Source organism: Leptopilina heterotoma, unplaced genomic scaffold (genome assembly GCF_015476425.1).
Source record: "Leptopilina heterotoma isolate Lh14 unplaced genomic scaffold, ASM1547642v1 Lhet_197, whole genome shotgun sequence".
NCBI classification, from domain to species: Eukaryota; Metazoa; Arthropoda; class Insecta; order Hymenoptera; family Figitidae; genus Leptopilina; species Leptopilina heterotoma.
Genome location: NW_025110913.1, coordinates 536149 through 563471, shown reverse-complemented (window position 1 = coordinate 563471; position 27323 = coordinate 536149). Strand labels below are relative to the sequence as shown.

General features: G+C 23.8%; 2 protein-coding genes across 5 annotated transcripts in view; one reads left to right on the top strand and one right to left on the bottom strand.

Moving 5' to 3' along the window:
• Nucleotides 1–27323, top strand: part of LOC122500987 (band 7 protein AGAP004871-like) — a 283194-nt gene that overhangs the window by 4902 nt on the left and 250969 nt on the right. For 2 of the 4 annotated variants that reach the window (XR_006301530.1, XM_043610179.1), the window contains exons 1-9: nucleotides 3247–3485; nucleotides 5705–5989; nucleotides 9781–9872; nucleotides 11039–11163; nucleotides 15149–15330; nucleotides 15455–15557; nucleotides 16068–16210; nucleotides 17520–17576; nucleotides 19364–19557. The gene's annotated coding sequence lies outside the window, so the exon portion shown is untranslated. Of the gene's footprint in view, nucleotides 1–2517; nucleotides 2642–3246; nucleotides 3486–5704; nucleotides 5990–9780; nucleotides 9873–11038; nucleotides 11164–15148; nucleotides 15331–15454; nucleotides 15558–16067; nucleotides 16211–17519; nucleotides 17577–19363; nucleotides 19558–27323 lie in introns of those variants that run through there. The other 2 variants (XM_043610181.1, XM_043610180.1) reach the window with 2 other exon arrangements.
• LOC122500989 lies at nucleotides 1066–2045 on the bottom strand. Its single transcript, XM_043610183.1, has 2 exons — nucleotides 1855–2045; nucleotides 1066–1668 (listed from the first exon to the last, which is right to left on the bottom strand). Exons 1-2 carry the CDS (start codon nucleotides 2042–2044, stop codon nucleotides 1376–1378), a joined length of 483 nt encoding a protein of 160 aa, XP_043466118.1. The 5' UTR covers nucleotide 2045; the 3' UTR covers nucleotides 1066–1375.

Genomic DNA, 27323 nt, shown 5'->3' with positions numbered 1-27323 from the left:
TTATTAAAAAAATTTCAATTCCTTCTAAGAATTTTATTAAAATTGTATTGAAAATAATTGAATTTTTGTGAACTAGTTTATTTAAATTTTTGATAATAATTGAATCTTTTGGAGAAATTTCATTAAAAATTTATTGAAAATAATTTAATTCTTCTAGAGAATTTTATTATTTATTAAAATAATTGAATTCCTGTGAAGAATTTTATTGTTAAAAAAATAATTGAATTCTTGTGAGGAAGTTTATTAAATTTTATGATAATAATTGAATCTTTTGGAGAAATTTCATTAAAAATGTATAGAAAATAATTGAACTCTTGGAAAGAATTTTTTAAAAAATTATTGAAAATATTTGAATTTTTTCTAAACATTTTATTAAAATTAAAATAATTGAATTCTATCGAGAAATGTTATTAAAATTGTATTGATAATATTTTAATTCCTTTTGAAGAATTTTATTACTTATTTAAATAATTCCATTCCTGTGAAGAATATTATTATTTAAGAAAATATTTTAATTTTTGTCAAGTAGTTTATTAAAATTCTTTGAAGAAATTTTATTTAAATTGTATTAAAAATAATTGAATTATTATAAAAAATTTTATCAAAACTTGAAAATTATTGAATTCTTTTGAAACATTTTAAATTGTATTAAAAATAATTGAATTCATTATAAAAAATGTTATCAAAACTTTTGAAAATAATTGAATTCTTTTGAAACATCTTTTTAAATAATTGAATATTTTAAGGTATTTAATTGAAATTGTTTTGAAAATAATTGAATTCTTGCGAAGAGTTAAAAAATTTTTGAAAATAGTTGAATTATTGTGAAACATTTGCTAGTATTTATTAAATATTAATTATATTTTATTTTGTATTATTTTAAATTTATAGGAACGTTGACAATGTTTTTTTAGTGTTGGTAAATATTTTGTTATATTTTTCTCTTTTTTTTTAATTTTTACATTATTTTATGCAGCAATATTTTCATTCTTTTTTCAATTATTAATTCAAAGTCCATAATTCTTTTGGTTCTAGACGAATTATTCAATTGTTCTATATTTTTATCGCAGTTGTGTTATCGAAACATGAATAAATTTTTTTTTCAGAGGTAAACGAATTTTAGTTCATGGAATATTTTTCGATTATATAGAAAATGACGGCGAATCAATGACGATATATTTTGGTAAAATTAAAATTGCTTTCAAACGTTTATCTTTTGCTCACATTCATCAATAGAAATATTTTCATTTTCAAACATGAATTTTTATAATAAAAATAAATTTTTTTCGTGAGAGAGATATTGCTTTTTGTTGTAGATGAAAATTATTACTGCTTTCTTTTTTTTTAAAGAAAAAGAATTAAATTTGGTTATTTATCATTTCTTTTTTTTCTTCTTCTTTTTCTTTATTTTCTTGTTCTTTTCATTTTTACCTGCGATGGGGATAAATGGAATTTCTATAATTGGAGGAGGAGGTCCTGGTTTTGGTAACGGTCGATAATTTCGAGGTGCTTTTAATTCTATTTCAAGGGTGTGTTCAACAATATCTGTTTGCAAGACACGTTTTTTGCATCTGAGCAAAAATAATTCTTCTTCTGGTTTTTTTGCCGGTGGTTTCCTGTTTGGAATAACATTAACTTTTGTACACTCTTCCCTACAAGTGTTTTTCCCTAGAAGAAAAAAACAAATTTAATTTTTCAATTTGAAAAAAAAATGCCTAAAGATTATTTTAGAAAAATATGAAAATTATTGATTTGTAAAAATTAATTTGTAAACGTTATTTCACTAAAAGATTTCTTGATATAAGAAAATCAAAACGATTTGTCTATAGTTTGGAAAAAAATGAAGAGATTTACCGGATGTGTCTGCACAATTGACACGAACTGAATTGGAAGGAGTCTTTCCTTGAACTGCCTCTATCTGTCCGATGTCCTTTGGAACTTTGAGAGACAGAAAATTGTTGTCAATCTCATGCGAAATCTCCTCGTAGGGAATTTCATATTTTGAAAAAGAATCGTTTATTTCCGAATTACATGAAACTGCCATTTATGTTTATAAAAATCAAAAACTTAAATTTCAGTTCGAATTTTTGTAAATTTAGATAATTTTTTATTTTCCATGATTATTTTGTTGAATTTGCTTCCAGTTCCAGTTTGTTCCAGTTGAAGTTTGCTTCAAAAAATTCGGTTTCGAATTCAACTTTTTATTCGATTTTATTTAAATTGTTTTTTTTAATTCTTCTTCTGACAAATTGCATCGAAAAAAAGAGATGAATATTCTCCTTTTTTTTACATCAAACTTTTAAAAAGAGAGTAAAGTTTTCGTTTTTAATTTCAATTCTTTTTCTGTGGAGTAATTTTTTCGAACGTGACTGTTGAACGACGCGGTTTGGCGATTATTTTTCACCTCGCAAAAATGAAGATAGAAAAGACGTGGATAGTGGTATAGAAGTAGTGGTGCTAGTAGTAGTAGTAGAAGCAGAGAAAATAACGATGGCATGTGGCCCAGTAGGAGTGGTATGGTCGAGGGAAGACCAAAGGATGTAGGAAAAGAGTGTAGTAGGTACTTCATCATTCGAGTGTTTTGAGAAAGAGAGACTGAGAAATGAGGCTCTAGTTTCTCATAATTTCTTCTGGACGATGGGTAATAATTTTAAAAATGCTCTTTTGCCATCATCTCCCATTCTTTTTATTTCTAAACCATATCTGAAATTTTACTTCCACGAATTTCTATTCATTCCTTTCGTCTGTCATAAATAAGGGTGTATTTCTACTTCAATAAAAAATTATCTATATTTTTTATACATTCTCAACACAAAAGAAAATATTTTTCACGCACTCGGCACTCCGAGAAAAGGTATTTATTCTAACGATTCTAAATTTCTAAATTCTAACTGCTGTTATTTTAAGGTTATGTTTGTGTTATTTTATTTTGGCCCTTTTTGCCATTATTGCCCTTTTTATTTCGCCCCAGTCGCCACCGATGGCGCCAGCTATGCACAGGCGGAAATTAAAAAGAAAACAAAATTTGCATAATTATTTATAATTTATTTACAATATTTTAATATACTGTTATTAATATTTGTAAAATAATAGATAAAATTTCTAAATAAATATACAAAAAATAACAAATAAAATAAAAAATAAATATATTTTTTGAAATTCCCGCCTAGAATTGATGCACTGCTGGCGCCATCGGTGGACAACGTATCAACTCTCAGTGTAGTTTTTGCTATGGCAAGGGCAAGGTGCAAATGTCACCGGGTTGTTTTGCTTGTATTTAAAGTTTATGTGTCCAATTTAAAACAAAACTCAGTTTTTATTAATTATTTCCGAAGGAATGAAGACCTGAGGACCTGTAATTTATATTAGAGAGTTGATCCCCTTTGTGTATTTTCATTCCGAAAATTACGAACATAACCTAAAAAGTTTTATACTTATAATTTTTCGGAGCGCATTACGCAATAAGAAGTTTGAGAGAAAGAAAGGTAATGTTTACAAAATCGTTTCCTTTATTTAAGTAACTTCCATGTTTTACAAAATATATAGTAAGTATTTTTCTCTCGTCAATAAACTTTACATTCTGCGACTGCATTTACCGCGCGGTGAAATTTTGATGCTGCATGTTCTTGTCGATTTGATTTCGTGAAAGAGTGAATTCTGCGTGTCTATGTGGACGTGAAGGTGAGAAAAAGGTCAATTTTCCTTTTTTTTTTCTCTTCAACAGTCGTATGTGTCTGAGAATTTCCGAGTCAACGTCATAGCGTTCAATATAACAGCTGTCCGATTTATTGGAAGTTTCTTCTAACGATTTGTTTCAATCTCCGCGCGCGCGACTTTAGAGTTAAGGTTGAAAGAAGTCAAGAGAGAAACGTGCGAGATCTCGACTGCTTCGAAAATTCCATCAATCTTTTAACTGCTCTTGGACGATAGAAGACGTGCTCTATCATGAGCCCGAAGATATGCTAATATTATTCTCTTCTTTTTATATCTAAAAAAGTTGAGAAAGAGAGAGAAAAAACGAGCGAGGTTTTAGTTTAATAAACTTCTTTAGTTTGCATACACGTTTAACAGTTTATTATTATTATTTTTATTAATGCATTTTTTCGTCATTATATTTTACACTTTGTTTTTTTTTTTTTTGTAAGACAAAAGTATCGTATTTATTTTTGTTGCAGTTGCAAGTTTATATATTTTTCAAATTTTTTGCAGATTGAAAAGTACAAAAATGAAGAAAGGGGTTAGAGTTTACCAGATTCGATTTTAGGAGAAAATTATTAAATAAAACTTTGCCGTCGTGAAGAATATAACGCCCCTAAAATTAATGATTAATTAGCAGATTTGAAAATACTAAAAATAATTAATGCTTTTTTAATTTTTCTCTAACAATAATACTAATTTTAATACAAAACCTTGAATTGTTTTTATAATTCTTTAACAATAATAATTAAAGTTCACAGAAATTCATTAAAATTTATTAAATTATTGTGAAAAATTCTGTATTGAAAATAATAGAATTCTTTCCAAAAATTTTATTTTCAAATATGAACTTTTGAATAATTTCTGATTCAAACTTTAAAAAAATTCAATTATTAACTAATTTACTAATTAATTATTCTTGTTTATTAATTTCAAAAATTTTAATAAAATTCTTCGCAAGAATTCAATTATTTTCATAAATAATAACATTCTTCGAAAAAATTCAATTATTTTATAAAGTTTTAATAAATCCTTCGAAATAATTCAATTATGTTTATAAATACTAAAATTCTTTGCAAAAATTCAATTTTATTCAAAACTATTTCACCGAAGAATTTCATTTTTTTTTAATTCGTTATAAAAATTTCAATAGAATTCAATTATTTTCTAAAATTTTTAAAAATTCTTCGAAAAAATTCAATTATATTTGTATACAAATTCTTTGCAAAAATTCAATTATTTTCAAAAAAATTTCAAGAAAAAATTCAATTATTTTCTTAATTCGTTAAAAAAAATTTTAAAAGAATTCAATTTTCTGAACTTTAATAGAATTTAATAATTAACTGTTTAATTTCAATTATGACAAAGATGATGGTTTTAAAAACTTGAAAGAAATTGTCCATAAAATTCTAAGAAAAAATTAATTCATTCAAGAAATTTTATTACAATTTTTAAAAATATTTCAATTCGATGAAGAAATTTTATTCAAATTGTATTGGAAATAATTCAATTCCTCTAAACAAGTTTATTATTTTTGAAAATAATTGAATTCCTGCATAGAATTTTATTAAAATTCTTGAAATTCAATTAATTGTTTCGAACAGAATTAAAATTTATCGAGAAATTGAATTAAAATTCTGTTGAAAATAATTGAATTTTTATAAAGGATTTTATCAGAATTTTGAAAAATAATTGAATTCTTTCAACAAATTTTATAAAAAATTTTAAAAATAAAGGAATTTTTTTTAGGAATTTTATTAAAATTCTATTGAAAATAATTAAATTCTGACAAAGAATTATATTATTTATAGAAATATTTGAATTCTTGTGAAGAATTTTATATTTTTGTGAAAAAATTAAATTCCTGCGCACAATTTTATAATTTATAGAAATAATTGTTTGTTTGTTTGTTTTTAAATGTGTACTCTTTGAGCACCTTAAATGCTTAATGATTTTTCGTTACTTTAAAATGACACTAAAATACTAATATATTTTGAAATTTTTTCAGATTCAAGAATCCGAGAGTAAAAAAATGTGTCAAAATAATTCTGATAACCAGGAGATAACCAGGAATTGAGTTGCATGGGAAATTCGTCAAATTAATTTTCGAATTACATGGATTTTTATTGCTCAACATTAACGATGCGCAGGATGAGATTGAATTCTATCAGTAAAGAAGCCGCTGGAACAATCATTACACAGAAGATGAATAATTTTTACTTTTTAAACAATTCCCTATGTTTCTTTATCGAAAAGTGGAATATTTTTCTATCTTCCTTGAAGAATTGGCCTTGTAAGTATTTCTGTGCATCTAGACATTGTTTTAATATTTAATTTTTTTTTTTTTTTTTTTGTCGATTCACGTATCAGTCGATTCAGAAATTAAACAATTTCATTTCATTATTTTATAGAAGAAAATTATCTTAAAATAATTCTTGATAAGAGTTTAAATAATTAATAGCTTCTTTGGGAAAGGGTGTATAAAGTTTTTGAGCTTTTGTTTATTAACAGCAGAATTCGGAAAATTGCCACAAAATTCTACTATTGCAGAAAATTTTTACAAATTCAGAATATATTGCAAAGAACAAAAAAAATGTTTAATTGCGAACTGTTATTCATCAGAAAAGTTTAATCAATTTTTTTTTTGTTATATTTTATCAAACTTTTTAATTAACGTCAATTAATTTACGTTTATAGTAATAAACTTTTGTTTATTCTATTGAATTTCATGGTTCCATTGTGAAACTGAAATAATATTTTAATGAAAAGAGAGTGGAAAAAAGTATTTTTCTTTTACGATTCATTTGAATTATTTTTCTGTTGGGTTTTTATATTCATGTTTTCGGGTATATATTCTCGTTTCATTTTTGTTCGCAACTTTTTTTTTCTTCTCTCTTTTTTTTTTTGCACGCGTTATAAACACCCGTGACGGTAAATCACTTTTTGATCTTTTCCTACCTTATATAGTAGAAACCTTGTAACGACTCAGGACTTTCTTCGCCTGTGGGAAAGAAGGACGTTCATGATTCAATTTTAGAAAGAAATTTAATTCGCACTCCACGTTCCACGTTCTTGAAAGTTAAAGCTCTTTCAAGAAGTAACTATAGAAAGGTTACTTCTCTCGGAATGAAGTTTTAAAAATACTTAGCTTCGCTGAAGTTTCGAGAGAAGGGAATTACATATACTGAAAGAATGTACAAGACAAACTGTTATATATTGTACTAATACTTGTTAAAATTGTTGAGCAATTTTTATTTTCTCTTTTGAAATTGTAGTCAATTTTTTTTTTCTTATTATAGGTTTTCATATTTTATTTATAGAAGGATATTTTAGGGAAAATTTGTCAGAATTAATATATATTTGTAAATTTAATATGACGCGATACTAAAATAATTTGTTGGGGACGAAGTTTTTAATTTTATAAAAATGAAAAAATCTATATTGTTGTAAAAATATGATTTGCGCAAACAGCTTTCTATATAATCAAAGGTACTAAATTCAGCGAACCAATAGAATCGAGTGTTTCCACCGCAGTTACGTATTTATAGTCGCATAAACGAAGTTTATGTTTGCATTTCACTGCATGTGGATACTGGGATATACGTCATGTGTGAACTGGTTGAAAATTCGTCCCAGAAGCGAATTATGCTTCTCCAAGGGTTGTTGCATCATTGTCGACGCACAGTAGTTATGGACAAGTTTGGTCAGACTTTATAATGAGAACTCAACATTTTACATGGTCCCGGGCATAATTTTCAGTTTTATAAAATATTCATGAATAAGTTTTGGGACGCTTTTTATTAAATATTATAAAGTTATTAAAATGTTGTAATTTCATTTCTAGGTGTATTTAATGAAATTAAACATAATTTTTTTTTTTTTTTTGTTTATTTCTGGGTGAAAAATTATTTTGTGAGTTTAGATATAGAGTAGGTTTGTTGGCGTCATGTAGATTCTATTTTGTTTTCTATAAACTGAGCTAGTAAACAAAAAATTAAAAAAACAATATTAAATAGATAATAAATAATAAATAATCTATATTAATATTCTCTGTATTCCGAATGAATATTCGCAGTTTAAATTTAGTTGTTTTTTTTTTGCATTTTTGATTGCTAAATTTTTGAATAATTTTTATTTTTAGAATTTCGAACATTAAAATTAATATAATATTCTAATTTAATGTTTTGAAGATTAATTAATAACAAAAATTAATGAAATGAAATTGTTTTGAATTAAAATTCATAATTTAATTTGTAAATTAAATTTAACATTGTAAAACATAAAAATAGTTAATTACAAATTATTGAAGAAAAATTCATTTTTTTAATGAAAAGTAAAGTAAATTTTAATTCATTTTCCATAATTTTGTCCATAATTTATTATTTATAAAAATAATAGATTTCTCTTGAAAAAGTTTAATAAAATTTATGAAAATAATTGAATTCGTTGGGGAAATTTCATTAAAATTGTATTGAAAATAATTGAATTCTTATAAAGAATTTTATGAAAAATATTTCAATTCCTTCCAAGAAAGTTATTAAAATAATTGAATTCTAATTAGTAATTTTTTTTTTTAAATTGAATTGAAAATAATTGAATTTTATGTAAAATATTTAAAATATTTCAATTCCTTCCAAGAAATTTATTAAAATAATTGAATTCTACTCTGAACTTTTTTTTTAAAATTGAATTGAAAATAATTGCATTCCTGTGAAGAATTTTATTGTTTATAGAAATAATAGATTTCTTTTGTAGAAGTTTATTAAAATTTATGAAAATAATTGAATTCGTTGGGGAAATTTCATTAAAATTGTATTGAAAATAATTGAATTCTTATAAAGAATTTTATGTAAAATATTTAAAATATTTCAATTCCTTCCAAGAAATTTATTAAAATAATTGAATTCTACTCAGCAATTTTTTTTTAAAATTGAATTCCTGTGAAGAATTTTATTATTTATAAAAATAATAGATTTCTTTTGAAGAAGTTTATTAAAATTTATGAAAATAATTGAATTCTTATATAAAGAATTTTATGAAAATTATTAAAAATATTTCAATTCCTTTCAAGAATTTTATTAAAATTTATTAAAATAATTGAATTCTTATAAATAATTGTATGAAAAATATGAAAAATATTAAAAATATTTCAATTCCTTCCAAGAAATTTATTAAAATAATTGAATTCTACTCAGCAATTTTTTTTTATAAATTGAATTGAAAATAATTGAATTCCTGTGAAGAATTTTTTATTTATAAAAATAACAGATTTCTTTTGAAGAAGTTTATTAAAATTTATGAAAATAATTGAATTCGTTGGAGAAATTTCATTAAAGTTATTGTATTGAAAATATATATGAATTCTTATATAAAGAATTTTATGAAAATTATTAAAAGTATTTTAATTCCTTACAAGAATTTTATTAAAATTTATTAAAATAATTGAATTCCACTCAGCAATTTTTTTGAAAATTGAATTGAAAATAATTGAATACCTGTGAAGAATTTTATTATTTATGAATATAATTGAATTCATGTGAAGAATTTTCTTGTTTAAAAAAATAATTGAATTCTATCGATAAATGTTATTAAAATTGTATTGAAAATAATTGAATTCTTATAAAGAATTTTATGCAAATTATTAAAAAATATTTGAATTCTTTCTAAGCATTATTAATAATTGTCTTTGTTAATAATTGTAATTTAAAATTTTATTATTAAATTTTATTACAATTTTAAGGAAACAAGTGAATTCTCCTAAGAATTTTATTACAATTTTTGAAAATAATTGAATTCTTTCGAAAAAATTTTAGAAACATTTTTTAAACTATTTATTCTTTTTGAGAAATCTAATTAAAATTGTATAAGAAAATAATTTAATTTGTATATTGAATTTTAGTAAAACTTTGAAAACATTTTTATTATTTTAAGGAATTTTATTAAAATTTTATTGTTTAAAGTAATTGAATTCGTCGACATTGAAAAGTTATTTTTCGTAAACGTATGATTGAATGAGAGAAGATAAAATTAAAAGTATTAACATTTTGAATGTAACATTCTTTTAACTCTATTTTTTTGTTCCAGATGTTCAAATGTCAATTACAAATGTCCATGGCAGGAAGCAGTAATTGCTTTTTTGAAGAAATACAGTTAACATCGTATTGGAAAATTGACAGGTATAAGCTTTTCAACACCATTACTCTAATTGCGTTACTTTTGTTGTTGATTACTAACTTTCGAGTCGAAAGCATACCGTAATAATCAATTTTGAATAACACTTGTAAACTTCATATTGTGCTTTTTGGAAAGAGGAGAATTATTCACATTATTAATAGGAAAATCCCATTCGGACAAAAGTTTAAGTGATTTAATTTTTTTGAGCACTTTTTTAAATCAAACAAATTTTGATAGCTTTCTCAACGCTTTTTGCATTTCATGAAACATTCTCTTCTTTAAAATTCTAATTTTCTAATCTTAAAAGAGATATATAAATTCCTAGGAAAATTGCTTCGTTCTAGAGTTGTAGATAGTATTAAATCCTTGGAGGTTTCAAGCTTCGTGCATCAAGGTTTAAATAATTGATGATCATATTCCACTCAGACTCTGGTGTAGCTTAATATAAACTTGTCGTAATGCCTTTTGAATTGTTTTACAAGACACCGTATGTTATTTTAACAAAGAGATGTGTTATAAATTTATTCAAGTAGGTGTAGTGAATAATTTCTGAAATATTTCTGAAAAAATTCTTTCAGTAAAGTTTTACTTTAATATTACCATTATCAAAAATTTTAAATAAAAATATGAATATTGGAGTTATTTTTTTTCAAGGAATATAATACACCGTGTTTGTGTTAAATGATTAGTTCGTTATAAATTGAAATTTAAATTAATATATAATAGGAAAACTGAGACCCTTTGGTATAAGATTTCAGTGGTGAGACTCTAGTTAAGGGTTTCGGGAGAAGGGGATAATTAAGGTGAAGTATAGTATAGCTGCAACGATGAAAAGCACTTTGGTCACGTGGTCTGATTTCCACGACCAAGCTAGAAGGACCTTAATCGACAAACGAATTTTCTCATAAAAGCTTTTCAAAGCTTTTTCGCGTAATTCAGTTCATTTCTTGGAAAGGAACAATGTACAATTCACCTCTGTACATGAACTTTAGTGGAGAATTTTTTAAACTACTTAATCAACCGCAAATTATGAATATAATAATATTTGCATTCAGGCGAAAAATTCTTTTAATCTTAATTTCAATGTGAATATTGAATTCGGGTAGATTTAAGTTTTTATTACTAATTGGTTTATCGACAAGTATACTGAAAGTTATTTTGATTGCAGATGCGAAGGATGCGAATAAACAGCAGGTTGGACACTCGTGGCCCATAAAAAGATTCAAATCCACATTCAAACAGAAGTTTCAACCAGAAATTTTACAGCTGTTATTTGGAAAGTATTTCTTTATTGTAAGTATTAATATTTTCATTCGTAAATATTTCTCTACGTTGTAAATTCGATCAAACGGGAAAATTATCGTTAAATTTTTTTAATAATTTTACTTTGGTTTTTTTTATTACTGATTGATTATTATCAATATCAATTTATCAATTTGAAGTAGACAAAAAGCTGTTTATCGGAAAAATGATCCGCAGGTTGAACGTATATAAAATAATCTTCCTTTGATTCACTACTGATGTGTCTTTTGCAACGTTAGGATGACTTAGAAAAGTAGTCAACCATAAAGTTGCGTTCTCATCTTCTTGAGAAACAGCAATTTAAAGGACTATTTTATAGGCTTCCCTTCGATCTTGGAACAAAACTGAAAGCACACTTTCATCGTAAACTTGTAACATATATATATTGCCTGTGTGTATAGTAAATTTTTTCATGTTGCAAGAAAAAAAAACTATACAAAATACACAATTTTAAAATCTGATTTTTCTTGGAAAAGAATTTTCGGAGTGAAATCTTGATATCCATGTTAATATTTTATTACAAGGTTGCTATAAATCAGGGAATTTAGGAAAAAGTCAGTGAAAATAAAAATTGTTAGGGAAATCAGGAAATAGTCAGAAAAACTTCATAAAAAGTAGTGGAAAATTATTTTTTTTAAATTCATAAGAAAATTCTGACGTTTGGTGTTCAACAACCATTAAAAATATTAAGATTCATTTCTTTTTAAATTACTTTTTTTTGTCTTATTAACTTTAAAATTACGACCATTTTTAATAAATAAACATTAAGTTTTTTCTATTTCTGACAATAATTGTAATTAAAAATTCTAAAAAAGTTAATTTTTGAAAACTTTTTCAGGGTTGCCACAAGTCAGGGAATTCAGGGAAAAGTCAGGGAAATCAGGGAAAAGTCAGGGATTTTTATTAAAACTACTGGAAAAAATTTAAGTTTTAGAATTTATAAGAAAATTCTGAATTTTGGTGTCTTTTTTGTTTTCCTCACAAACTATGAAATTGACAAGAATTTTAATACAAAACTTTCAATTTTTTCTGTTTCTGACAATAATTTCTTTTTAAGTAACTTAATTCTTCAAGAACTATCATTAAATTATTACTTAGAAATTATTTAATGAATAATTTGACTTAAAAATTTCCAAAATTAATTAGATTTCAAAAGAGTTGCATTTAAAATCTGCATAAATAGATGAACTTCAAAGGCTTCAATATAAAAAATTTATAAAAATTTCAATTTTTAATGAATTTAAATAAAAATTTTAAGAACAACTAATTACAGAAATTCAATTATTTTCAAAAATTTATAAACATTCTCGTCAAAGTTTCAATTATTTTTATAAATCATACAATTCTTCTCCGAAATTCAATTATTTTCAAAAAATTTTAATAAAATTCTTGACAAAATTTCAATTATTTTCAAAAATTTTCGTCATTTTAATTATTCTTAATATCAAAAATTTTAATCAAATTTTCTAAAAGAATTCAATTATTTAAATGAAATTTTAATAAAAATTTCACAGGAATTGAATTACTTTTCAATTTTTTATAAATTTCTTTGCATCAATTCAATTATTTTAAATTTTGTAATGAAGTTTATCAAAAGAATTCAAATATATTCAAAGAATAGAAAAAAATAGTTCTGAGAGATTCAATCATTTGGAAAAATTTAAATAAAATTCTTTAAAAATTTCTATAATTAAAAAATATTTTGACTAAATTCTTTACAAGATTTAGTTAATAAAATGACAATTTTAATAAAATTTTCCTATTCAATTCAATTATTTTCAATACAATTCTTTTTAAGAATTCAATTATTTTCACAAATAATACATTTTTTTATGGGAATTCAATTATTTGGAAAAAATTTAAATAAAAGTCTTCGTCAGATTTCAATTATTTTCAATTTTTTAATGAAATTTTGTCGATGGAATTTAATTATTTTCAAATTGTTATAAAAAATTCTGAGAGATTCAATTATTTAAAAAATTTGAATAAAATTCTTCAATTAATATCATAAATAATAATATTTTTCTCCGGAATTCAATTATTTTCACAAATGAAATTCTTCAAAGGAATACTATTCTTAAAAAATTTGTTTAATAAAATTCGTTGCAAGAATCAAATTACTTTTTTAAATGATAATATTTATAGCAGAGTTTAAATTATTTTTTATGTACAATTTTACATAAAATGATAGAAAATTGCATTTATTCTTTATAGTTTTTTTAAAATTCGCCGAAAAAATTCAATTATTTTTAAAATTTTTGAAAAATTTTTTTAAAAAAATTCAATTTTAAGAATTATTAAATTATTTAATACATTATTTATCTTTGTATTTAAATAATTGAATTCTCGAAAAATTTTGTAATAAAAAGTGATTAAAAATTAAATTCACTTAAAATTTAAAATTTTAAATGAATATTAAAAGCATCATAGCGTGAATTTTTATAAATAAGTGAATTTTAAAAAGGGTTCAAAAATTAAAAACTTCAAAAATTTGAATTCATAGTTGCAATATTCTTATAATTTAAAATAATGATTTTATCACTTTGTCATTTTAAATTTATTATAAAACATGGAGAAATCGATTACTCCGATGTTTTATAATAATTTTTTATAAGTTGTTTAATTTCAGAAGGTTTGGATTTGAAATCTAAGGATTCCTATTGAGAAATAATAATGATTGAGTATTTATTTAAAAAGAAGTTATTGATGTTGTAGAATAATTTTACACTTAAAGAAATTCGTAAATATAAATGTAAAAGAACATTTCTTTGAGTATCTAATAATTTTTGGAGTGAATCGGTATATTCTTCAGGGTCATGGAGAAAGTCAAAATTTTGTCTGGAAATCAGGAAAAAGTCAAGGAAAAACAAAATTAAATTTTCGTGGCAGCCCTGTTTTTATTCAAATTTTTTTGAAATTTGTTGAATTTTTGAATATATTTAAGTAAAAAATTTTCGAATAATTGAAATTTCGTAAAGTTGAATTGTAAATGAGTTGATTCTAGCTATTGTTAAGGATCAGTAAAAATTTTTTTGACTAACAATTGTTAGTAAACAAAAGATAAAGATTGATGAAAAAATAATTTTTCATCTTCTGCTGATTATCGGCTGTGGTTACTTTTTATGAATTGTGAATTAAATTAATTTTGATGACCTAAATTAATTTTGAATATTAATTGGAATTGTTCTGGTAATAGTTTAGAATCAGGAAAAAAGTAAAAATTCAATCTGGAAATCAGCGAAAAACAGAAACAAATTTTTTGTGGCAACGCTTTATTAATTGTCTAATTTTGTTATTAATCTAATTTTATTAATCACAAAATAAAGTGATAAAAATTAGAGCTGATCTCATAATTTAGTTGTTTTAAACAGTAATATGAATTTTTTAGAATTAGACGAAATGAAACGAAACATTTTTCAACTGAAATTGTATTATTGTGTATGTGAGAGATATGTACATGTTTGTTCCACTGCAAGTTTCAAGAGCCACCTGAGGACAGGTTGACAGTTTGGATGGGGGATGAGATGGGGTCGCTAAGAGGTCAGCGTGACAAATGAGCCTGTTTGTCTGAGCCTCCTATCATGAGATAACGAGCAACTCAGGTCTTCCAACGCACTTGTGGTACTGGCCCTGTCTGAGAAAATTGCATACTTTAAATACTCTTCTTAGTCTCTCTTTCTCTTTTCCTCTAATTTTCAAGTGTGTCATTAAGTTTAATTGAGATTGTAATTAGCCATGATGCACGCTTATCTCATACTATGTGGATCCTTGCGTAATGAAGTTCGTTAGTGCATAAAGGCAAACGATATCAGCTTTTTATATTGCAAAATGAAATTAATATTATAATACCTGAATAATCTAATTAAATAATTGGATCTCTTGTTAAGAATTATTCTCAAGTTAAAATGTGCGAAATTTTTAATGAAACATTTAATGAGTTTATAAAATGATAAATAATCTTTTGTTATTTTTTCAGATTCATGAACTCGAGAGTGAGGAAATGAGGCGTAATTTTCATTCCCTTTTTGATATTAAAGAAGAAGCTAAAACAATCGTAACATACGTAAAAGACGAACAATTTTATGAATCGATTTTATACGATTTTTGTTGATTTTTCTTGTCAAAATGTTGACAGAGTCTGCAATTTCAACTGCTGGGGTAATTTTATTTTATTTCTTATTTTTTTTTTTTTTTTTATATTTTGCGTTGCTATTTGTAACAAAAGTATTGTTTTGATTTTTACTGCTGTATGTATGTTAACATTTTTCCAACTTTGTTTTAGACTGAAAAATACAAAAATGAAGAAAGATTTCGTATTTGGGAGAAAACTAATAAGGAAGTTTACCGTGAGGAAGAATTAGGATTTAATCTGTAAATCAAAATTGGTAAGACATTTTTTTTTACAAACTTTGATATTCTTTTCTCTAAGCATGCTAATTATTATTTAATTTTTTAATTGTTGAATGTTTGTATACATGAGGTAACTTTCGATAAAACATACAATAATTTAACTCTCCATTTGTGTTAATTATGCCAATCACCAACTAATAATTAATGTTAAAATGACATTTCAATTGGTGTATACATTATTAAATCATTGATCTTCACATAAACATGCTATCAAGAGTCAATTTAAAAAACAAACTGCGAAAGCTTGAAATGAATGATATTAATATTAATTTAATCAATTTCAACAAAATATTTATAGAAATATTCGTTTGTTAACTGTCGCAAAATTGTTCCCACTAATTCATAAAGTGATATCAACAGACTTTTGAAATAAAGTATGAATAACATATTATTTGTGCTTTATTTCGAAATAATTTGTGAGCAAAATGTATAGTTTGCTATTGTCTCTGTGAACTTTAGTAATTACTATTTTGAAATTTTGTCAGATTCAGAAACCCGAGAGGGAAAAAATAAGCAGAATGGTTCTTACTTCCGGGAAAGCAGTTTAACAATAAGGAATTACGCAGGAAGTAAATCGTTAAAAAGATATACGTCAAAATCCATAGCTCACGTCAGTTTTCTGCGACAGGTTAGTCAATTTTTAATTAAACTTACTGCAATTTTAATCGAATTCCTCGAAAAATGTAATTATTCTTTAAAATTTTATTAAAATTCGTCGACCGAATACAATTATTTAAAAATTTGTTGATAAAATTCTCTATGAGAATTCAATTTTGAGAAACATTCAATTATTCAATAAATTATTTATTTTTCTTAATAAATAATTGATTTCTCGTTAAATTTTCTAATAAAAATTGATTTAAAATTAAAAATTAATTAAAATTAAAAATTAATTCTTATAAAACATGAAGAAAATTTAAATTGAAAATTTAATTCCTATGAAAAAAAAATTTAAAGAAATTTCTAAATAAATGTAAAAAAACATTTTTTCGAGTATCTAATAATTTTTATAGTGAATCAGAATATTCTTTAAGGTGAGAGAAAAAGTCAAAATTTTGTCTGGAAATCAGGGAAAAGTCAAGGAAAAAACAAAATTAAATTTTTGTGGCAACCTGTGAAATTTTAATTCAAATTTTCCTAGATGCTTAAATTTTAAATAAACATTTTATTAAAGAATTGTCAAATAAATTTTAATTTGTGAGATTGAATTGAAAATAATTGAATTTGTTAAAGAATTTAATTAGAGATATAAATGAAATCAAATTTTGAAAGAATTTTTCTTTAATAATTGGTAATTAATCAAAGTAAAACCTTGAATTTTACAATACATTGAAATTAATTGTATTAAATTAACTAAAAATTATAGAATTTTCCAAATAATTTAAATTAATTAATTATTTAATTTAATAATGAAATTTTCTGAATAATAGAATTTTATTATTAAATTATTTGATTCAAGAAAATGGTTCTTTTATAATCGACAAGGAATCCGTTATTTTAACTAAATAAATTTTGTTTTCTGTGTAAAATATTATTATTAAAAGTAAAATATTACAAATACAATACAGTTCGTAATCTTTTAATTTTAATAATAGTATTTTACACAGAAAAAAATATTTATTTGGTTAAAATAAAGGATTACTTGTCGATTATCAAATAAATATTTTCTTGAATCAAATAATTTTTAATTAAATGGCATTTGCTTCAAATACTAAAATTATTTAATTAAATTCTTTAATTAAATGATTTAATAAAATAATTATTGGTACAAATTTATTTGATTTACATAAAAATTTGTTAATTCAAGTAAATATTTATTTGGTAATACACAAGTAATTGGTTATTTGAATCAAATAATTTTTTTCAGAGTAATATTTGTAAATTAGATGAAATGTTTAATAGCTAAAAATATTAATCATTGTTTGTCATTTTTTCAGTTTCAAAACTATGAGAGTAATGAGGTCGTTCCAGGACATTTCAGGATCCTACTTAAGGTTAGTCGATTGACAAGTCTCTTCCTATATTTTTTTCTCTCTCTCTCTCTTTCTTTACCTTTCATCCTTTCAAAAGTATTCGCCGAACTATACGCGAATCTAGTTAAATGTAAATGTATTTTTTATAAACGTTGTTCATTTTTTGAAACGTCAAGCGATAGGTGGTTTAAATTATAGTCAACCTTTTAATCTTCGGTCGTTTTTAAAAGGGTAGAATGCGTACGTGCTGGAGTCTTGCGATAATCCATGAATAAATTTTACTTGTTGTGCAATCTTTTTGACAGCTACGTAATTTATGGTTGTATATTATGTACATACACATATATATGTATATTATAAAATATATAATATATAGATGAACTATATTTGGTGAATCTCCCCCTACATCTAAGTCTTTTTCTTTTTTGAAGGCACCACTGAGTTTGACGTGAACGTCACTCTCTTCTAGATGTTTGGTAGGAAATTTTCTTCTTCTGCATATATTGAAAAGTTATACTTGCACAACAATCTACAAAGTGTATTCGGTAACTCTGAATATTCCACAAATGTTTCAAATATTTGTTCAAGTTTCTATCTGTTGCTTGTGCGATATATGTAAATTAGTTTTGTAACTAATTTCATGAATTGTACTTTACATGTTACTTGCCAGAAAAGATTTTCACCATCTTCACTTAAAGTAATTGTTAGCGTTAATAATATTATTTTTAATCTAAAATAAAAGTTGTAAATATTTTTTTAAATAAAATGAAAAATTTATCATCTCGAATGAAGGAAAAATGGGAATAGGAAATTTTTTTTTTTTTGTTTTTCATTAATCTATCATTTTTCAAACTCTTTTCTGGCACTTTCAAAAGTAGATTTCCCAACGGCAAACTAAATCCAGGATCAAAAGTTTTCTTTTAACGAAAATTAGTCACATGAGAAGGATGTAGATTTTTTTTTTTTTTTTTTTGTAGAGAAATAGTTATTAAATTTGTGAAAGTTTGATTTATGGGGGGAGAGAAAAAAATTTTGTTGCTTTATGAAAAAAGAGTTGAAGTATTTGTCAATAAAAGACAGAGGCTATAATGTTGTACAGTGTATAGAGAAACCATTCTTGCCAGTTCGTTTGAGATAGCACCCTGTATATATATCTTGAAAAGCGAAAAATCCGGAAAAACCCTAGTCGATTGCTTTCCTTTTTACTCTAAGATCATTGGAGTCTGAAACAGATAAGAAGATGGATCCGATAAAAGGTCCATGATCTATATGGTTCGAAGCCTATCTTCGATCCCAATGTGTATCCCTTTTCCCCACTAAAAGTTTCCTTACCATTTCTCTTTAACGGTTCTTGCACTTGAAACCACTGTAACTCTTTCTTTTCCAACCTCTGAAACGATCTCGCTGCTTTTCTTTCTTCGACAGCAATTTTACAATTGTCGATAATACTTTATTACTCTGTAAACTCTTTTATTTCAGAGAGATCAATTCCATCAAGTAATGGTCTTTCTTCATGCAATTAGAACTTTATTACAATTATATTTTTCTTTTTTTCAATATTATTAATTTAATTGAAATTGAAAATATTGGTTTTTAAAAGTGTACTTTAGACAGATCTTAGATAATGCGACTTTCTTAACTTATTTTACAAAAATATGCGACTATTTCAACTTTTCTTTCATAAATTTAAAAAAAAAATACCACTTTTTTTTGGATAAAATGCTATTTTTTCTGTTTTTTGTGCCTAACTTTCGATAATAATCGGGATTTGGCGACAATTTAATTTAAAAATTTCTTATTAATTGCAGGTGGCATCTGAAAAAAGATCCATTTCCAGACAAGGGCCTTGACTCCTTATACTGTCAGCTTGCTTGATAAATCAACAGTTATTAAAATTTACGAAAGGATTCGGAAAAAATATTTTCCTGTACAATTCAAGTTCTTCTAAAAAAAATCCAGTCTCTTCAACGCAGATCTTCTTGCAACGAGGGAAAATAAAACTGTAAGTCTTTTAATATTATTGAAAATAAACACTTTACTTTTGCAACACAGTAAAAAGACAGTCTTTTTTTGAGGCATAAAGCAAGTATTAAATTTAGATATTGAAAATATCGTTCAATTTTTACAACCATGAGTACAATCTTTGTGTGTGAACGTTAGGAAAAAAATTTAACATTATTAAACATTAGTAAAAAATATCATTAATAATTTTTCAAAATTTAATGAACTTTAGTTTGCTTTCATTAAGTTAATGGAAACTTTTTAAGCCCATAAAATATACTTTTGTTCCAAAAAGTCGAATAATATTCATTAAAATAAATTTAAGAAAGTGAGTTTTCAATATTTGTCAAACTTTATTTTTGAGTTAGACTTTTTTTTACATTTTTATAAATTATGAATTTAATAAATTTAAATTTTTTACCAAACGGTTGAGATTATTAAATAAGTAAAGTATTTTTTAAGAGCCCAAAAATAGTGAAGCTTTATGCCATAAAAGAGAAGAGAAAATGTTGAATTTTAAGAAAGTCGGGTTGTTGAATTTTTGATAATTTTTAATTAATTTTCAATTCTTTACCAAAGGATTGAGATTATTAAATAAGTATAGTATTTTTTAAAAGCACAAAAATAGTGAAGCTTTATGCCATAAAAGAGAAGAGAAAATGTTGAATTTTAAGAAAGTCGGGTTTTTGAATTTTTGATAATTTTGAATAAATTTCAATTTTTTACCAAAGGGTTGAGATTATTAAAAAAGTATAGTATTTTTTAAAAGCACAAAAATAGTGAAGCTTTATGCCATAAAAGAGAAGAGAGAATGTTGAATTTTAAGAAAGTCGGGTTTTTGAATTTTTGATAATTTTTAATTAATTTTCAATTTTCTAACAAAGGATTGAGATTATTAAATAAGTATAGTATTTTTTAAAAGCACAAAAATAGTGAAGATTTATGGCATAAAAGAGAACAGAAAATGTTGAATTTTAAGTAAGTCGGGTTTTTGAATTTTTGATAATTTTTAATAAATTTCAATTCTTTACCAAAGGATTGAGATTATTAAATAAGTAAACTATTTTTTAAGAGCCCAAAAATAGTGATGCTTTATGCCATAAAAGAGAAGAGAAAATGTTGAATTTTAAGAAAGTCGGGTTTTTGAATTTTTGATAATTTTTAATTAATTTTCAATTCTTTACCAAAGGATTGAGATTATTAAATAAGTAAAGTATTTTTTAAAAGCACAAAAATAGTGAAGCTTTATGCCATAAAAGAGAAGAGAAAATGTTGAATTTTAAGAAAGTCGGGTTTTTGAATTTTTGATAATTTTTAATTAATTTTCAATTCTTTACCAAAGGATTGAGATTATTAAATAAGTAAAGTATTTTTTAAAAGCACAAAAATAGTGAAGCTTTATGCCATAAAAGAGAAGAGAAAATGTTAAATTTTAAGAAAGTCGGGTTTTTGCTTTTTTGATAATTTTTAATTAATTTTCAATTTTCTACCAAAGGATTGAGATTATTAAATAAGTATAGTATTTTTTAAAAGCACAAAAATAGTGAAGCTTTATGCCATAAAAGAGAAGAGAAAATGTTGAATTTTAAGAAAGTCGGGTTTTTGAATTTCTGATAATTTTTAATTAATTTTCAATTTTCTACCAAAGGATTGAGATTATTAAATAAGTAAAGTATTTTTTAAAAGCACAAAAATAGTGAAGCTTTATGCCATAAAAGAGAAGAGAAAATGTTGAATTTTAAGAAAGTCGGGTTTTTGAATTTTTGACAATTTTTAATTAATTTTCAATTTTCTACCAAAGGATTGAGATTATTAAATAAGTATAGTATTTTTTAAAAGCACAAAAATAGTGAAGATTTATGGCATAAAAGAGAACAGAAAATGTTGAATTTTAAGTAAGTCGGGTTTTTGAATTTTTGATAATTTTTAATAAATTTCAATTCTTTACCAAAGGATTGAGATTATTAAATAAGTAAACTATTTTTTAAGAGCCCAAAAATAGTGATGCTTTATGCCATAAAAGAGAAGAGAAAATGTTGAATTTTAAGAAAGTCGGGTTTTTGAATTTTTGATAATTTTTAATTAATTTTCAATTCTTTACCAAAGGATTGAGATTATTAAATAAGTAAAGTATTTTTTAAAAGCACAAAAATAGTGAAGCTTTATGCCATAAAAGAGAAGAGAAAATGTTGAATTTTAAGAAAGTCGGGTTTTTGAATTTTTGATAATTTTTAATTAATTTTCAATTCTTTACCAAAGGATTGAGATTATTAAATAAGTAAAGTATTTTTTAAAAGCACAAAAATAGTGAAGCTTTATGCCATAAAAGAGAAGAGAAAATGTTAAATTTTAAGAAAGTCGGGTTTTTGCTTTTTTGATAATTTTTAATTAATTTTCAATTTTCTACCAAAGGATTGAGATTATTAAATAAGTATAGTATTTTTTAAAAGCACAAAAATAGTGAAGCTTTATGCCATAAAAGAGAAGAGAAAATGTTGAATTTTAAGAAAGTCGGGTTTTTGAATTTCTGATAATTTTTAATTAATTTTCAATTTTCTACCAAAGGATTGAGATTATTAAATAAGTAAAGTATTTTTTAAAAGCACAAAAATAGTGAAGCTTTATGCCATAAAAGAGAAGAGAAAATGTTGAATTTTAAGAAAGTCGGGTTTTTGAATTTTTGATAATTTTGAATAGATTTCAATTTTTTGCCAAAGGATTGACATTATTAAATAAGTATAGTATTTTTTAAAAGCACAAAAATAGTGAAGCTTTATGCCATAAAAGAGAAGAGAAAATGTTGAATTTTAAGAAAGTCGGGTTTTTGAATTTTTGACAATTTTTAATTAATTTTCAATTTTCTACCAAAGGATTGAGATTATTAAATAAGTATAGTATTTTTTAAAAGCACAAAAATAGTGAAGCTTTAAGCCATAAAAGAGAAGAGAGAATGTTGAATTTTAAGAAAGTCGGGTTTTTGAATTTTTGATAATTTTGAATAGATTTCAATTTTTTGCCAAAGGATTGACATTATTAAATAAGTATAGTATTTTTTAAAAGCACAAAAATAGTGAAGCTTTATGCCATAAAAGAGAAGAGAAAATGTTGAATTTTAAGAAAGTCGGGTTTTTGAATTTCTGATAATTTTTAATTAATTTTCAATTTTCTACCAAAGGATTGAGATTATTAAATAAGTATAGTATTTTTTAAAAGCACAAAAATAGTGAAGCTTTATGCCATAAAAGAGAAGAGAAAATGTTGAATTTTAAGAAAGTCGGGTTTTTGAATTTTTGACAATTTTTAATTAATTTTCAATTTTCTACCAAAGGATTGAGATTATTAAATAAGTATAGTATTTTTTAAAAGCACAAAAATAGTGAAGCTTTAAGCCATAAAAGAGAAGAGAGAATGTTGAATTTTAAGAAAGTCGGGTTTTTGAATTTTTGATAATTTTGAATAGATTTCAATTTTTTACCAAAGGTTTGACATTATTAAATAAGTATAGTATTTTTTAAAAGCACAAAAATAGTGAAGCTTTATGCCATAAAAGAGAAGAGAAAATGTTGAATTTTAAGAAAGTCGGGTTTTTGAATTTTTGACAATTTTTAATTAATTTTCAATTTTCTACTAAAGGATTGAGATTATTAAATAAGTATAGTATTTTTTAAAAGCACAAAAATAGTGAAGCTTTATGCCATAAAAGAGAAGAGAGAATGTTGAATTTTAAGAAAGTCGGGTTTTTGAATTTTTGACAATTTTTAATTAATTTTCAATTTTCTACCAAAGGATTGAGATTATTAAATAAGTATAGTATTTTTTAAAAGCACAAAAATAGTGAAGCTTTATGCCATAAAAGAGAAGAGAAAATGTTGAATTTTAAGAAAGTCGGGTTTTTGAATTTTTGACAATTTTTAATTAATTTTCAATTTTCTACTAAAGGATTGAGATTATTAAATAAGTATAGTATTTTTTAAAAGCACAAAAATAGTGAAGCTTTATGCCATAAAAGAGAAGAGAAAATGTTGAATTTTAAGAAAGTCGGGTTTTTGAATTTTTGATAATTTTGAATAGATTTCAATTTTTTGCCAAAGGATTGACATTATTAAATAAGTATAGTATTTTTTAAAAGCACAAAAATAGTGAAGCTTTATGCCATAAAAGAGAAGAGAAAATGTTGAATTTTAAGAAAGTCGGGTTTTTGAATTTTTGACAATTTTTAATTAATTTTCAATTTTCTACCAAAGGATTGAGATTATTAAATAAGTATAGTATTTTTTAAAAGCACAAAAATAGTGAAGCTTTAAGCCATAAAAGAGAAGAGAGAATGTTGAATTTTAAGAAAGTCGGGTTTTTGAATTTTTGATAATTTTGAATAGATTTCAATTTTTTACCAAAGGTTTGACATTATTAAATAAGTATAGTATTTTTTAAAAGCACAAAAATAGTGAAGCTTTAAGCCATAAAAGAGAAGAGAGAATGTTGAATTTTAAGAAAGTCGGGTTTTTGAATTTTTGATAATTTTGAATAGATTTCAATTTTTTACCAAAGGTTTGACATTATTAAATAAGTATAGTATTTTTTAAAAGCACAAAAATAGTGAAGCTTTATGCCATAAAAGAGAAGAGAAAATGTTGAATTTTAAGAAAGTCGGGTTTTTGAATTTTTGACAATTTTTAATTAATTTTCAATTTTCTACTAAAGGATTGAGATTATTAAATAAGTATAGTATTTTTTAAAAGCACAAAAATAGTGAAGCTTTATGCCATAAAAGAGAAGAGAGAATGTTGAATTTTAAGAAAGTCGGGTTTTTGAATTTTTGATAATTTTTAATTCATTATCAATTTTCTACCAAAGGATTGAGATTATCAAATAAGTATAGTATTTTTTAAAAGCACAAAAATAGTGAAGCTTTATGCCATAAAAGAGAAGAGAGAATGTTGAATTTTAAGAAAGTCGGGTTTTTGAATTTTTGACAATTTTTAATTAATTTTCAATTTTCTACCAAAGGATTGAGATTATTAAATAAGTATAGTATTTTTTAAAAGCACAAAAATAGTGAAGCTTTATGCCATAAAAGAGAAGAGAGAATGTTGAATTTTAAGAAAGTCGGGTTTTTGAATTTTTGATAATTTTTAATTCATTATCAATTTTCTACCAAAGGATTGAGATTATCAAATAAGTATAGTATTTTTTAAAAGCACAAAAATAGTGAAGCTTTATGCCATAAAAGAGAAGAGAAAATGTTGAATTTTAAGAAAGTCGGGTTTTTGAATTTTTGATAATTTTTAATTAATTTTCAATTCTTTACCAAAGGATTGAGATTATTAAATAAGTGAAGTATTTTTTAAAAGCACAAAAATAGTGAAGCTTTATGCCATAAAAGAGAAGAGAAAATGTTGAATTTTAAGAAAGTCGGGTTTTTGAATTTTTGATAATTTTGAATAGATTTTAATTTTTTACCAAAGGATTGAGATTATTAAATAAGTATAGTATTTTTTAAAAGCACAAAAATAGTGAAGCTTTATGGCATAAAAGAGAAGAGAAAATGTTGAATTTTAAGAAAGTCGGGTTTTTGAATTTTTGATAATTTTGAATAAATTTCAATTTTTTACCAAAGGGTTGAGATTATTAAAAAAGTATAGTATTTTTTAAAAGCACAAAAATAGTGAAGCTTTATGCCATAAAAGAGAAGAGAGAATGTTGAATTTTAAGAAAGTCGGGTTTTTGAATTTTTGATAATTTTTAATTTATTATCAATTTTCTACCAAAGGATTGAGATTATCAAATAAGTATAGTATTTTTTAAAAGCACAAAAATAGTGAAGCTTTATGCCATAAAAGAGAAGAGAAAATGTTGAATTTTAAGAAAGTCGGGTTTTTGAATTTTTGATAATTTTTAATTAATTTTCAATTCTTTACCAAAGGATTGAGATTATTAAATAAGTGAAGTATTTTTTAAAAGCACAAAAATAGTGAAGCTTTATGCCATAAAAGAGAAGAGAAAATGTTGAATTTTAAGAAAGTCGGGTTTTTGAATTTTTGATAATTTTTAATTAATTTTCAATTTTCTACCAAAGGATTGAGATTATTAAATAAGTATCGTATTTTTTAAAAGCACAAAAATAGTGAAGCTTTATGCCATAAAAGAGAAGAGAAAATGTTGAATTTTAAGAAAGTCGGGTTTTTGATTTTTTGATAATTTTTAATTAATTTTCAATTTTCTACCAAAGGATTGAGATTATTAAATAAGTATAGTATTTTTTAAAAGCACAAAAATAGTGAAGCTTTATGCCATAAAAGAGAAGAGAAAATGTTGAATTTTAAGAAAGTCGGGTTTTTGAATTTCTGATAATTTTTAATTAATTTTCAATTTTCTACCAAAGGATTGAGATTATTAAATAAGTAAAGTATTTTTTAATAGCACAAAAATAGTGAAGCTTTATGCCATTAAAGAGAAGAGAAAATGTTGAATTTTAAGAAAGTCGGGTTTTTGAATTTTTGATAATTTTGAATAGATTTCAATTTTTTGCCAAAGGATTGACATTATTAAATAAGTATAGTATTTTTTAAAAGCACAAAAATAGTGAAGCTTTATGCCATAAAAGAGAAGAGAAAATGTTGAATTTTAAGAAAGTCGGGTTTTTGAATTTTTGACAATTTTTAATTAATTTTCAATTTTCTACCAAAGGATTGAGATTATTAAATAAGTATAGTATTTTTTAAAAGCACAAAAATAGTGAAGCTTTAAGCCATAAAAGAGAAGAGAGAATGTTGAATTTTAAGAAAGTCGGGTTTTTGAATTTTTGATAATTTTGAATAGATTTCAATTTTTTGCCAAAGGATTGACATTATTAAATAAGTATAGTATTTTTTAAAAGCACAAAAATAGTGAAGCTTTATGCCATAAAAGAGAAGAGAAAATGTTGAATTTTAAGAAAGTCGGGTTTTTGAATTTTTGACAATTTTTAATTAATTTTCAATTTTCTACCAAAGGATTGAGATTATTAAATAAGTATAGTATTTTTTAAAAGCACAAAAATAGTGAAGATTTATGGCATAAAAGAGAACAGAAAATGTTGAATTTTAAGTAAGTCGGGTTTTTGAATTTTTGATAATTTTTAATAAATTTCAATTCTTTACCAAAGGATTGAGATTATTAAATAAGTAAACTATTTTTTAAAAGCACAAAAATAGTGAAGCTTTATGCCATAAAAGAGAAGAGAAAATGTTGAATTTTAAGAAAGTCGGGTTTTTGAATTTTTGATAATTTTTAATTAATTTTCAATTCTTTACCAAAGGATTGAGATTATTAAATAAGTGAAGTATTTTTTAAAAGCACAAAAATAGTGAAGCTTTATGCCATAAAAGAGAAGAGAAAATGTTGAATTTTAAGAAAGTCGGGTTTTTGAATTTTTGACAATTTTTAATTAATTTTCAATTTTCTACCAAAGGATTGAGATTATTAAATAAGTATAGTATTTTTTAAAAGCACAAAAATAGTGAAGCTTTATGCCATAAAAGAGAAGAGAAAATGTTGAATTTTAAGAAAGTCGGGTTTTTGAATTTTTGATAATTTTTAATTAATTTTCAATTCTTTACCAAAGGATTGAGATTATTAAATAAGTAAAGTATTTTTTAAAAGCACAAAAATAGTGAAGCTTTATGCCATAAAAGAGAAGAGAAAATGTTGAATTTTAAGAAAGTCGGGTTTTTGAATTTTTGATAATTTTTAATTAATTTTCAATTCTTTACCAAAGGATTGAGATTA